Here is a 14,696-nt window from a genome sequence, read left to right as displayed (position 1 = left end):
ACATCTGGTTTCAATCACATTATGTGTCTTTCTCTTTTTTCCGGATTCATCAATAACATTTTTTACGTTCTCCTTTCTGTACCCTTCCCTTGAACAATAATACCGCTTGATTAATATTTTTTAATTTTGCTTCTTGTGCTGACCAACACGAACAGAGAAACTAGCTTCATGTGCATACGATTTGTAAAATTTCTCCACACTGTGAGTGTATCAAACATCATTCCAACCACATGCTTCAAATATTCTTTGCAATCGTGTGTAAATAAAAAACTTTGCGTGATTATATTGCTTACACACGGCGCATTGGACACCTGAGCGCTGGCAGCATGGAACCTTCTTCCTGTAAGTCTGGCATCATTGGTGTCGATGGACATAGAATCAACGGCAACTGACTTGAGAGAGGGCGTCCGTCCGCTGCTCGTGCACAGGGTCCATAGCGGTGGCGCATTTTGTCCGCGGAGAGACGAAATGCCACACGCGTTGGACTCCATGGTAGGGGGGTTTGGAGGGACCAGGGGCTAGGGGGATTCGCAAAATACCGTTTTGCATTGCTGGCCGGCGAGCGTTTAAGTGCAAATTAACCCCATCTCTAACCCTATCCATTGGATGAACATCTTGTGGTCTTATTCAGAGTTTCCAAGGTTGCACAGTGCTCTGGTTTCCACTAGATACGGTGCCTTGTTAATGTCTCAATATGGAATATGCCTATCTTTATTTTCAATCTTTTCAAATATAACAAATTACTCCATCCGTTCTATGAGTTTTTCTGTGGTATCGGAAGAGAATGTTCCCAATATTTATTTATTGAGGACATCAAACACTACAACATAGTGTTTCATTCATGTCAGATTACCGAGTATAAGAGCCGGTACAGAACAATCTGTGGATTTTCCATGCTAGTAGCTCTCAATGCAACCAAATTCCTGTGCAGTTGCTATAGGCACTGCAACTTAAGCAGTGGCGGGTAGGTGTGAGGGAGAGCTCTCTTGGTCACCGTACAGCACAGAACCAGTCCTGTTCATAGAGGCATTGTTTATCACTGTAGCAGAAGATCTGGATAGTTCATTAGAAGATTGGATGGCCGAGATTGCATACAAATTCGAGTCCCTCTTAATCAGAGCCAGCACAGATAACCTCTTGTCTTTGTGATTTGACATTTTACCTGGTATTTATATTTTTTTAAACTTTTGCAAATCTGGATGGAGACAGATTTTATATAAAGTTATAGGTTTTGATGAAATCTACAAACTTATAGTTGAATTTTTTTTATTTTAAGTCATTTACATGCCCAGATAATAGACCAAAGTTTTAGGAACAAGATTGAAAAGAAACAATTCCCTATTGCTAGCAATAATATGCATGTGGGATGGTAAGAAAAAATCACGCAATAAGATCATGAATTTGAAGGCGCACATGCGCATGTATTCACGTGAAAATACATGAATTGTAACTTGCACCGCGTGCTAGATAACCAGAATGAGTATTTCTGCAACAGTAATGTGTATTATTGTAACATTTCCGCCCTTTACCCCTAACTAAATCTTTCAGTAGAATTGAAATCGTTGCATGGGTGGTCATTTTAATTTGATTTCATCTTGAAACTAGAAGGTCCCTTTATCTTATGCATTATGCTATGGGTAAATGAGCATATGAAAAATAAGAGAACATGACGGCCCGCTTGGCCGGGTTTTGGCCAGATCCGACTCCTCCTGCATGTACACTGTAGCAGCATTGTGTGTCACCGCACACCGCAGTGAGAAGTTATTTTTTTCCCTGTTGAGCAAAATGAATTAGAAAAGATTAGGAGCTGGTGAAACCACATTTTTTAAGCTTCACCAGCTCCAGCTCCAGAGTGCTGCAGTGTCGAAGCCCGAGCATCCCGGAGCCCTACCCAAAGGCTTGATATTAGTAGTTAGCTTCACTGTTGGAGTGAAGTTGGACAAAAGAACATGTAAAACTGTAGAAGAACGAACTGTGAAATTGAAATGAACAAAGTTTTGGCTCACTTTCCTCCCGTGAACTATTTCGTTTGGTCCAATCTACCCCTAATTAGATTTTTCTTTTTTGTTTCTTCGTTTATGAGTTGAATTTTGAGTTTAAATTTTGTGAGCATATACAAAACATGATGCCTTATGTTAGAAAATTATACTAAGAATTTTTCATGATTAATTTCATAGGTTAGGAATACAATACGATATTGATCTTAGATATACAAAACTGTATGAAAGTAATCATGAAAAAATTCTAATATATTTTTCTAACATAGAGCACCACCTTATAAGTCAACTGACAAAATCAGAATTTAAAATTTAATTTGTGCATGAAGAAAAAAAATGTAATTAGGGGGTAGATTGGATCGAATGAAATAGTTTGGGGAGTAAAGTGAGCCTAAATTTTGCTTAGGGGGTTAAGTGGACAAAGTAAATAGATGAGGGGAGTAAAATGGACTTTTTTCAAATGGAAATACCAAGTGAACTTTAAATCATAAAGCTAAAAAGTAAAAGCTCACCAACTCTGTCGGGGGAATAGTCTAGCAGTCCACCACAGGGTAGACCAAGGTGGTAGATTGTGTGGAGGAGATCGCTGTACGTAAAGCTAAATCGAGCCAATCCCGGGATGTTGGGAAGGAGAGTGGTGAGCTCTTTGTTGGTGGTGATAAGATTCTCCTTTGGAGTTGTGTAGACCTTGTGACCATCGTAGTCCATGGTGAACTCCTGCTCTAAATTGCGAGGATAGAGGGTGCATCGCTTGCCTCCACGCGACTTCCTTCTCCTGTCTCAATGAGATTCAGCCTGATCTCGATCATCGACGACGTTCTCAGCAACATTAAGGATTTGTTGTCGCCTAGCCACTCGATTGGCATTCTTCTGAACGCATTGAGCCTTGGCTTGCTCCATCTCTCCCTTGACGGTTCGCTCATCATCGGAGACCACTGGGCTGCAACGGCATAGACGAAACCAAGGGGTGAGTGGCTTTCAGAGCTATCAGTGGAGTCGACAAAAGTTTCTGTCTGAACCGGATCTTTTGTTGCGGGTTCTGGATCTGTTGCAGATTCCGTCTCCGCGCCCTCTTCCAAGATCGGGAAGAGAGAATCATCAGCAGGTGGGTGACTGTTGATGATAGCCATGATCTGCGGCTCGTCCTCATCCGACTGGTCATTGACCGAGTCGAAGAAGTTCGATCTCGCCATTGCTTTCCTCGTCACCTCCTAGTAGGTGGCGGCGGCATTCCTCAGCCCATAACGGACATGGACACGAGGAGCTGCACCAGTCGGCGCCCCTCCGAGAGTAGATTTGCAGAGGGTTATGCACTCAGCTAGTTGAGACGCGATCCGATTTATGGTTTGGACCAGACCATCGGTAGAGAGGTAGAGGGCTCCAGAGGCCCCGTCTGTTCCTGCTGTTGGGTACAACAAATCTCAAATCAGAACTAGTGAGTTCCTAGCCTGAAGTGGCCTCTCAAGGATTACTCGGCCGGTCGGGATCTAGGCATTAGCCAGATGGGATTTGTTAGACAGACTCGAGTTTCTCACGACCGAGGCTAGGGCCTGGTCAAAGGTTTCGATCTTCTTAATCGAAGGACTAGGGATGATGCAGGGCACCTCCCCGACGAGAAGCTGACCCCCGAGAGATCGAGTGGTTGGCCGCATGATCGCCGGCGGCGGAGGCAGCGTTGTGTCCTGGAAAGGTATTGCCAGTCCTATGGCGTCAAAGATGATGCAGCTCTTTGGGATCTTGACGGCGTCCATCAAGCTCGCCAACTGACACGGCAAACCCCTACCTGGCACGCCAACTGCTAGGGGAATAGTCCGGCAGTCCACCACGGGGTAGACTAAGGTGGTAGATTGTGTGGAGGGGATTGCCATACCTAGAGCTAGATGGATGGACATAAGGACACGGAGGACTTTACCAAGTTCGGGTCACCAGATTAGTGTAATACCTTATGTCTTGTGTTCGGGGTTTATATTCTCAATATATATCATATCGAATATAGTTTGGATTTTTGAGGATCCCTACAGCACTTATATAGTCCGATTCCGATTCGATCTAGTCCTAGACCTTTATCTCTTTACAGCAACCCTATCTTTACCTAGCCCTTGTTTAGTTCACCCCCAACTCACAACTTTGTCACTATGCAAAAAGAAGATTCACCATCACATCAAACTTGCGGTACATGCATGGAGTACTAAATGTAGATGAAATTAAAAATTAATTGCACAATTTTTGTTGTACTTTGTGAGACGAATCTTTTAAGCCTAATTAGTCAATGTTTAGACAATAATTCACAAATACAAACGAAACGCTACAGTGCTGTAATACTAATTTGGCACCTACAAACTTTGGCAACTAAACAAGGCCCTATATTCCTCGATGAGCACGCGTCCCCGAGTACCTTCCGTAACGGGCCGTTGTACTTCTACCAGGCCCATCCGAACGGTACCTGAAGGTCACACCACAAACTCTATGAACGTGGCGATTAGCTCAGTTTTCATTTCCCACGAAAGATCTCAGGGGCAAGAGTTCGAGTCAAACAAATCAATTTCGTGGCCCTCATGTGTCCAACTGTAGCTGTCCTGGACGTGCTCAGAGACAACTGCGCAAGGCATGTATAAAACGAAAGTTTGCTGGCTTCTGGTACTAAAACTGTCGCACTGTTATAGAGTACTTACATTATAATTGACGGCTTAATGACCACTTCCTTCCATTTTAGTTTTCGAATTGCTATAGAAATTCCTTAGCTGCACAACTTAGACATGCCGGTTTTTAATTTATTTTTAGTGTCTTTTTGCATTTGTGTACCTTTCACCGGTTTTTTAGTTTCAGTAGGAGTACAAGATGGAGATAATTCCTTATTTGACACTAGACAAATAATCCGTTCCTTCCTTAGTCCTTAAATTTTTTCCTTATTTGACATTGACTTCAACTTTCGTTCCCAAATTGACAGTCCGTTTGATTTTCCATCCGACCACCGCTAAATTCCCTGTGAAAAGACTATTTTGCTCCTATCTCCTTCCTCCTCCTCCTCCTCCTCCTCTCTCATGGCCCGGCCTTGCGCTGCCTCCTCTTCCCCCTGCTGCTGCTTCATCCCCCTTCCCCCTCCTCGGCTGCCGCTGAGGCTCTGGCACCCGTCCTCCCCATCGCCACCGCCACATCGCGCCTCCTCGCCACCGAGCCCAACAAGCGCCATCGGACGGTCACCGCCACGCCCATGGACGACACCGCCGCCGCCGCGGAGGCGAACCGGTCCCGAGCGCACGCACAGCGGCAGCAGCCGTGGGAGCAACACCCGCAGCAGCAGCCCCTGCTCCCAGGTCTGCCGGACCACCTGGCTCAGCTCTGCCTCGCGTCGCTCCCGCCACATCTCCTGCATGCCGTCTGCCAGCCCTGGTGCCGCCTGCTCTACTCACCATCGTTCCTACCGTTCCTCTCGCTCTATGCGGTCCTCGATGGCGGTGCCGATGCCACTGGCGCCGGCGTCTCGTTTGCAGCCTACGACGCCATCGCGGGGCGCTGGGACGAGCTGTCGGCGCCGCCGATGCCGTCGTCGCCGCTGAGGCTCTAGCACCCGTCCTTCCTCTCCCGCCGCCTCCCGCTCCAGTCCGTGGCTGCCGCGGGGCGCCTCGTCCTCGTCACGAGCTCCACGTGGTCGCTCAGCCCAGCGCTGCCCCGCCCCGTGGTGTTCGACCCGTCCACACCATCGCTGCAGTGGCGACTCGGCTCGCGGTTCCGTTCGCGCCGCGTCGGTGGTGCACCGCGGGGAGCGCGCGAGGGCGCATGTTTGTGGCGGGCGAGGTGGGCGCGGGGTACGATGCCAACGACGTGTGGTCTGGGGATGCTCGCCGGATGGCTAGGCGGTGGAGCAGATGCTAGTGGCGGGGAGAAGTAGCAGCAGCAGCATGGGGAAGAGGAGGCAGGCGCAAGGCGGGGCCATGAGAGAGGGGGAGAAGGAGCAGGAGGAAGGAGGCAGGGGCAAAATAATCTTTTCATAGGGAATTTAACGGTGGTCGGATGGATAATCGAACAGAGTGTTAATTTGGGAATAAAAGTTAAAGTGAGTGTCAAATAAGGAAGGAATTTTTTTTAAGATAGATCATTTGTCCAGCGTTAAATAAGGAATTATCGCAGACGGAAGATACCGGTAGTCCACTCCTACCCTGCATAGCGTTTTCTCCGGAAACTCCAATCCTACAGTCCACTTCGTCAGTTCCCGAAGCAAATCCTACACTGCCTGCCGGTGGCGTGGGCGTGGACGCCGCCGCCTCCTCGCGCTCTCTCTGTGGCGTACATCAAATCTCCCGGAAAAAAACAGCCAAACAACCACCAAAATGTAAGAAAAAACACGCCCAGCGCTGTCGACGACGCGCACGCTCACCCCAAGCTCCCCTGCCTCCACACCTCCCCTCCCGCTCGCCCCGCCGCGGCCGGCCATGGCGGCCACCGCGGCCGCCGCCGTCTCCTTCTCCCTCCCCTCGCCCCCGCGCGGCCGCGGGCCCCGTCGCCGCTCCCTTCTCCGCGCCGCCTCCACCGCCGCGCCCCCGTCCCCGGACCTCTCCATCCAGCTCTCGCCGCGCGCCTCCCCGCCCGCGCCGGCCAACGGCGCCGCGACCGCGGCTGGGCCACCCGTGGCCTCATCCTTCGCCCGCGACCGCGCCGAAGACCTGCAGGCCGAGGCCTGCGCCATGGCCCGCGCCGCCGGCGCCACCGTCTATACCCCCGAGCTGCTCGCCGCCCGCTACGGCTCCCGCCCCTTCAAGGCACGCGCACGAACCCGGATCGATTTTGGAATTATAATCGACCTCTGCCCAGCAGCTCGTTTGCTCGGATTGTTTTGGCTGCTCGTGCTGCGCTGACTGTTGCTGTGTAATCAAAATCAGGTGGCGCTGAGGGCGGCGGAGGTGCTGTCCAAGCTGGGGGCCTTCGCGGTGAAGATTCTGCTGGACGAGCGGAGCGGGGACTCGTCCTCGGCGCAGCGGCGAGCCAGGGCGGTGGAGCTGCGGACCATCCTCACCAGGCTCGGCCCGACCTTCGTCAAGATTGGGCAGGGGCTATCTACGCGCCCCGACCTCTGCCCGGCCGAGTACCTCGAGGAGCTTGCCGAGTTGCAGGTGCGTTGCTGTGCATTCCTCACTTTTTAATTGGGCAAATCTGTAGTGAACTGAAGTTCAGGATAGCACTATCAAAGCTAGAATCATGACATTTCAACATTGTGCCGCTAGATCAGGTTCTGGTGAAAGTTGAGCATTGCTAGACCCAACTTCTTAGTCCATTCAACATTCAATTACTAGTGCCTAGCGTTTGTTCCTATTATGCAAGATCATGGTTAGTCACATACATAACAGGCAATTGCTCTAGAGGGAGTCAGTTCCACCAGCTGGAATCTTAGGATGCTTCCAAATTGGGAGGTTACTTCTGTTGCAAATTTGAGGTCCCTGTCCCTCCCAACTGCTGAAACCTTGCTATCTTGCAGGATTCACTTCCCACGTTTCCGGATGAAGAGGCATTTGCATGTATTGAGAGAGAGCTTGGCTTCCCACTTGATTCAATCTACTCGACAATATCACCTTCCCCGATTGCAGCTGCTAGTTTAGGTCAAGTTTACAAGGCACGGTTGAAATACTCTGGGAAGCTGGTAGCTGTTAAGGTGCAAAGACCTGGTATTGAGGATGCCATAGGGCTTGATTTTTATCTACTCAGGGGCCTTGGCTTTTTAATAAATAAGTATGTTGACATTGTAACCAGTGATGTTGTTGCTCTCATGGATGAATTTGCTCGAAGAGTTTTCCAAGAGCTCAATTATGTCCAGGTACATTCCTCTTGTCTTTGTGAACTTCTTTCAATATACCTTGTTAACCTTGTCTTCAGGCTACAATATATACATAGTTTGTTTTTAAACTGATTTCTTTACAATAAACTTAGTTAATAATGAACTCAAAGGCAAATAGAAATTATCGGTTGCTTGATCACAATGATAATAATTATTCTGTTTAGTTTGTCTGCCAGTTGTTATTCATGGTTAAATAAATATATTTGTAAAAATATGGAATGCAGGAAGGCCAAAATGCAAGAAAGTTTAAGAAATTATACGCCGATAAGCAAGATATATTGGTGCCTGATATATTTTGGGATTACACAAGTGCAAAGGTTCTGACTATGGAGTGGATTGAGGGTGTAAAATTAAATCAGCAAGCAGTTATTGAAAGTCAAGGATTGAAGGTTCTAGATTTGGTCAACATTGGCATCCAGTGTAGCTTGAGGCAGCTTCTGGAATATGGTTACTTTCATGCTGATCCTCATCCTGGTAATATATTGGCAACACCCGAGGGGAAGCTTGCTTTTCTTGATTTTGGCATGATGAGTGAAACACCAGAGGATGCAAGGGTAGCCATTATAGGACATGTTGTCCACTTGGTCAATAGGGACTATGAAGCTATGGCTCGTGATTATTATGCGCTAGATTTCTTGGAACCTGATGTCGATGTTTCCCCAATTGTGCCTGCTCTCAAGAATTTCTTTGATGATGCGCTGAACGCAACAGTGAGTGAGCTGAACTTCAAGACGATAGTTGATGGGTTAGGTGCTGTTCTCTATCAGTACCCATTCAACGGTAAAGCTTAAATTGTTCAGATATTATTTTCTAGTCCTGCCTTAATTTTGATCAAATAGTGATATAACTTGTCTCTTTATTCAAATCCAGTACCTGCATACTACGCATTGATACTGCGATCACTGACTGTGCTGGAAGGTTTAGCACTCTATGCTGACCCTAATTTTAAGGTGCTTGCTGCCTCATACCCTTACTTTGCTAAAAGGCTACTCACTGATCCCAATCCATATCTAAGAGATGCTTTAATTGAGCTTCTGTTCAAGGACGGAAGATTCAGGCAAGTACCTGCTCATCTGTACATATTTTAGTCTTTTGACGGATCAAAGAACCACTCAGGATACCATTGTTTAACTTTTCCGTCTCTGCAGATGGAATAGGCTTGAAAATCTTCTTGTTCAAGGTCGCCAAGATAGAGAGTTTGCAGCCAAAGATGCTCTACAACCTGTTCTAAAGCTTCTCCTTGGTCCTGATGGGGAGGAATTGCGTGTGCTAGTTGTGAAAGAGGCAGTTCGTGTAACAGAAGCCATCACAATTGGAACGCTGATTGATTCATACAACGTGGCTCCAGAATTTTTGAAGCCATTAATTTCCAGTGGCAATCCGGCAGGTCCCTTCAAGTTTAGCGAGGCTGAACAGGAACAAATGATGGAGCTCCGAGACCAAGTTTTCAGAGTATGGGGTCTTTTGAGGTCCTCGAATAACTTCGACCCGAGCCTTTTGCAACCAATCGTACAGGTAACTGCTGCTTAATTTCTTACCGTGCTCTTCAACTGCTACTGAGAATTCTGTGACTGGTACTGAAGAGTGATTTTGATAATCAGGTGCTACAAGAACCAGAGGCCCGTGTCCTGGGTTCCCGTGTTGCAGGAGGGGTCACGCAGCGCCTTGCGGCCCGTCTGTTACAACAGCTTCTCAGGACCCCACCTGCTCCTGGATCTTCCTCGTAGATACTAGATAGGCTCAGATGAAGCATGTAAATTCACACGATACTTTTCACAGGTAATGAGAAGGAAGCATGATTCAGAATCAAGTATATAGCGAATTTCTTCATTCTTGGTGGATAAAGATCCATAAATTCGCACGACCATAATTTGAGTACATAGGCAATAACTGATAAAGATTCTCTAGTGTTTTTATATGTGCATCTAGTTTTTCCTACTTGGAGTTGCTGCATCAGCTGCACTTGCCACGAACAGTGGTTGACTGATTGCATTCTGCAAGTGTCAGGTCCACAACCATGTTGCGTTGTGTCTAATGCATTGCAGTTCATTCAGCAACATGGTCCTCCTTTAAAAAAAAAAGAAAGAGAAGGGGTCATAGGATCCATTTTACTACATATATGTCATATGTATATTGTGTAATGTGTTTTATGCAGTAGTGCTAGCGCCAGAGGCGTCCTTTTGGCACGCATATGGTTCAATTGAACATGTGTTGCACATAGAACCCTGGTCAAGTATAAGTGACTTGTCTTGTCTGTATGTTTCCATAAGGTTATGCTTTTAAGGTCAGCCTGTTGACTGTTGCGTATATGGTAACTCAACATGGTAATTGAGTAGGCTCTACATGGTAACAGAGTAGGTTAGTAAACATGCGTAGTCTTTGTTCCATGGTTCAGTTGGTTGCAGAGATGAAGCCCATCCATTTGATTATGTGACAGCAGATGAACTCTTGGTGTGCCACCATCGAGGCGGTGCTAGCAACTTGCTGGATAATTCAAGTTACATGATGTGTGCGTGTCTCTGAAGCTGACCGATTCTCTTGCCGTTTCAAAGTATCAAGCCAGCATCAGGGACTCGATACGCCGTGCGTTGTGATTGTGATGAAGCAAATGGAACGGTGTCTGAAGAGCAAAACCGGTGGAAAACGACGTCGCCAGGTTTTCACATCTCCTACGGCCGTACTACTAGGCGGAACGTGGTTGGTTAGCGGCATTTCAGTTTCAATCCAAATCAAAAGAGGAAGCGAAGTGCACGGTCGTGTTTGTGCGTGACACGATGGTAGCTATCCATGGTTTCTGAAACCTCGTCGGGCGCCGATCGAACTGGCAGCAAAATCAGCTTCAGCTAAAAGCTTGGTTTTTCCAACGGCATCTCTGTCACGGTGATACTCTCTATTTCCACTGAAAAAGGCTGCGACCTTTGCTCCAGAGCCGAACCCGCCGCCGCCGCGGTTATGCCAAATCGGACAATTTTCAGTGACCGTAGAGCCGAGAGCTGCTTCGGAATGGGAATCGAATGAAGTGAACCAGCCCATATTCGCTAGGGGAAAGGACACACGACAAAGGGCTTGGAATGTACCACACTACCACTCCACGCATGAACAAGCTTTGTACTTGCATGGCTACTTTAGGCATTTTTGCGAGGATACATTTCGGCTTACTGAGGCTTTCCGGAGGCTGTTTTTTAGCAGAAATCAAGATAAAGGGCCTGTTTGTTTCCATCCTCATAAAACCTTACCTCCTAAAAAGTGACTAAAAACTGTCTAAAGTGCCAAACACTTCTCCTAAAAAGTGACTAAAATCTTTTAGTAGGTCCAAATCTTTTAGGCCCTCACCCCCTCCTAAAACCGACTAAAATCGGTTCTGGACCGCTCCTATCCCCACACCCACCCCCACCGCACGCTAGACCCTGCCTTACCCTCTCTCTCTCCCGCACGACTCCCGCCGCCCGCCGCCACCGCCCAACTCCCGTCGCCCATCTCCCGCCGCCGCCCATCCCCTGCCGCGACGCCCGCGGCGAGCGGCACGCAGGGCGCCGCCGGGTGCCGCGTCGCCGCCGCGGCCACCGCGTCCCGCGCCTCGGCGGCCAGCAGCCGTGCGTAGGGCCGCCGCGGCCACCCATCTCCCGCCACCGCCCAGCACCCTCAACACACCCACGCACACAGGCACGAGCCGACAACGCATGGCCAGCCGTGGCCTTGGCCGGCGGATGGGGAGCGGTGCCGGGAGTCCGGCACGGCGAGGGAGAGCCGCCGGTGATAGGCGCAGGAGCACCGGGGCTTCACCACGACCCCGTTTTGGCTGCTTGTTGGGGACGACGAGGCCGGGGAGGTGGTGTTCGGCGGCGGCGCCCAAGCTTGGGCCGGCGGCAATGGCGACCGCGGGATCTGACATCCCCGACGCCAGGAGCTACGGCGGCGGACAAGGAGTGGTCGAGGGGGAAGAGGAGGGGTCAGGAAGCCGTGGGAGGCGGCGATTTGAAGATGGTGGAGCGGAGGCCGGGGATTTGGCTGGCGGACGGGCTCTGCTCAGCTCGGTGTTTCCAAGGCTGGAGGAGGAAGAAGAGATGAGTGAGAGAGAGAGAGGAAAAGGGGTAGCGGGTTGGGGGCGGCGCCAGCAGGAGGAGGGGAGGGGGCGGTCCGAGGACGGCGGCGGGATGGCCAGCGCCGGCGGAGGGGCGGTCCGAGGCCGGCGGCGGGCGGCGGGCGGGCCAAGCGCCAACAGCGGGGGCATGCAGGGGCACGGGGAAGGGCATCTTGGGTATTTTACCACTTTATTATTGCCTTTAGTCACTTTTAAGAGGTGGAACCAAACATACTTTTAGGAGGTGCCTAAAAACTGACTAAAATCTTTTAGGAGCTAAAACTTTAGGAGGGTGGAAACAAACAGGCCCAAATTCTTTGCGAAACTTGGCTCGAATCCACGTAATGTGCGCGCTGAAGTATCTTCTCGCCACCGAGAAAACTCGCGTGAGGTTCCAACATTCGAGTTTACCTGGAGGTGTACAAATTGAGTTGTTTTAGGGTCTGTTTGGTAGAGCTCCATCTTATTCTAATTCTCCACGGGAACTGATTCTCTCGTTGAGAGAAGTGATTCTATAGCTGAAAATATCTCTTTGATTCTTTAGCATAAACTCTTAAATCAGGATGGAGAATCACTCCACAGAATCCGAAAAAGCTATTTTTTATGCTACCAGCCTCTTAGTTCATTTCAGAGAATCACTTCACACAATCAACATAGAATTACTTCTCTCTGAAAACTGTTTGGCAGAGCTCCTGCTGGATTCAGCAGAGAATCGTTTCGGAAGCTCTGCCAAATGCACCCTAGATAGCACTCGTGTGGAAACTCATTGGATGTTTTGGGAGTGTTGACAAAAGACGTGATCGTATCACCACACAGCACACGGACACGTCATCAGGGAAGCATCTAAGCGGATCACGGGAAAACAATTTCCTAAAGTCACCGTGCGTACAAGCTCGCAAACAGCCAAACACAAAATAAAGGCAAAATTGAATATCTACCATTAAAAAAACCTATCTTCGACTATTTACCATCAAAAGAACTAGTCTTAGATATGTACCATCCAGAAATCACACATTACATAGATCTAGCACTCCGTTTGCTTCTGTCGTTATCCCTCATCAGCCGAAATCAACGCCATCGACGACCACCTGACCGAACTCGCAAGCTAAAATCTCGAAGACAGAAGCCTGGCGATAACAAGGTCCGTTGAGGACGTGACCCACTCTATTGGCTTCCCCCGGTCTCCATGCGTGAGATCTGCTAGCACAAAATCATCTCAAATCAAGGCTAGCAGATAACGAATCAGGCTCTCTCATCAATTGGTTTTCTTAAGTCTCATCCGAGACAAACAAAGCCGCACTAAAACAATGAATCGAAGCTGGAGCATCTCAAATTCAACTCACGCGGCCTCAGTTGCTCAACGCCAACGGCAGGATGTGCCGACCACCTCCAGTCCCAGGCCATGGCGGCGCGCGCATCGACTGCACTCCCCGCCGAGCAAACGGAGTGCTAGATATCGGCTGACGAGGGATAACGGCAGAAGCAAACGGTAACAAGATTAGTTCCTTTGATGGTAAAATAGTTAAAGGATGGATTCTTTCAACGGAAATGATACAACTCATATGTCCGGACGCGTCGGACGCTGGTCGTTAAAAATATCTCAACATGGAGCCCACAACCATCAGAACAACTGATTCCTTCTTATCCTTTTCTTCTTCCCTATCCATCCTCATTCTGATCTGCTCCATCCTCTCCGCGCACCTCTTCCACTCCATCCTCTCCTCGCTGCTGCTGCTCCTCCTCTCCACCGCGGGCATCGTCGGGAAGGCCGCTGACAAGCAGCACACCGCCCCTCCCTCCTTCTCTCCTTCCCCCTTGTGCTGCTCTTTGGTCGTCCATGGCGGCGGTGGTTGTCTCCGGCGGTTCGCAACCAGATCCGCCCCACGGATGGCCGGATCCACACCCCCGCTATCGAATCTGCTGCCTCGGGACCTTGGCACGTCGGGGCCGTGTGGTGCCTTCCGGCGGCAACGACGGAGCCCGACGTGTAGCAAGCAAGCGGCAGGCTCGGCGGCGACGACGCCTTCGGCTAGCGAGTGGACGAGCCCGGCGGCTGTGGTGCCCGCAACCGACGAGCGGCGCGACCCCTACAGTGGCAGCAGCGCCGTTGCGTGCTCCGGCAGCAGCGACGGGTGGTGTTGCAGTAGTTATTTTTGGATGTTGCAACAATGGATTTTGATGTTTCATTTGTTTTTCAACAATCTAACTTGCCAGCAATCGGGTGTTGCACTAACTTGTTCATGATGGTGTTGCACCAACTTGTTCATGATGTTGCATACAGTTGTTTTCTTTGTTTCGGTCTCCTTTTCTTTTGTTGTTGTAATGCTGTAAGAGATGTTTTTTGTTGTTGCAATGTGTCTATTTTGAATGTTGCACGAAGCGATTCGAGATGTTTCATGCACGTAAAGGTGTTGCAATCCTCGTTGTTGCAAGTGTTGATTTTTGATGTTTTGATAGTTATTTTTCAATGTTGCTATGGAGCGTCCGATAAAAATAAATTTATCGGACGTCCGAGCGCTAGCACATCCGTTCTTTCAATGGTGGATACGGAACTGCTCCACCTCAAAAAAAGTAGCTTCACTCCACCAACTTCACTTTTTTCAACTCCACTCCACCAACTTTAGAAAAATATGGAGTTGTTTTACTTAGATCCTGTTTGGCATGGCTCCAACTCCGAGTAGAGCTGCTCCACTCCAGAACTTCAGGTGGAGCTAGCTCCGCTCCAGAACTCCGGAACTAAAATGGTGTGTTTGGCTAGATGGGTGCTCTCAGCTCCAAAAAAAGATCGATT

General features: G+C 49.0%; 1 protein-coding gene across 1 annotated transcript; it reads left to right on the top strand.

The window, feature by feature from the left end:
- Positions 1-6,328: 6,328 nt before the first annotated feature.
- On the top strand, positions 6,329-9,748 carry LOC101756737 (protein ACTIVITY OF BC1 COMPLEX KINASE 3, chloroplastic). Its single transcript, XM_004962389.3, has 7 exons — positions 6,329-6,754; positions 6,875-7,105; positions 7,468-7,803; positions 8,049-8,604; positions 8,695-8,881; positions 8,973-9,339; positions 9,426-9,748. The coding sequence occupies exons 1-7, from the start codon at positions 6,428-6,430 to the stop codon at positions 9,549-9,551; spliced, it is 2,130 nt and encodes a 709-aa protein (XP_004962446.1). The 5' UTR covers positions 6,329-6,427; the 3' UTR covers positions 9,552-9,748.
- The last annotated feature ends 4,948 nt before the right edge of the window (positions 9,749-14,696 follow it).

This window comes from Setaria italica, chromosome III (genome assembly GCF_000263155.2).
Source record: "Setaria italica strain Yugu1 chromosome III, Setaria_italica_v2.0, whole genome shotgun sequence".
Lineage (NCBI taxonomy): Eukaryota > Viridiplantae > Streptophyta > Magnoliopsida > Poales > Poaceae > Setaria > Setaria italica.
The sequence above is the reverse complement of the archived record's forward strand: the minus strand, read 5'-3'. Positions and strand labels throughout refer to the sequence as shown.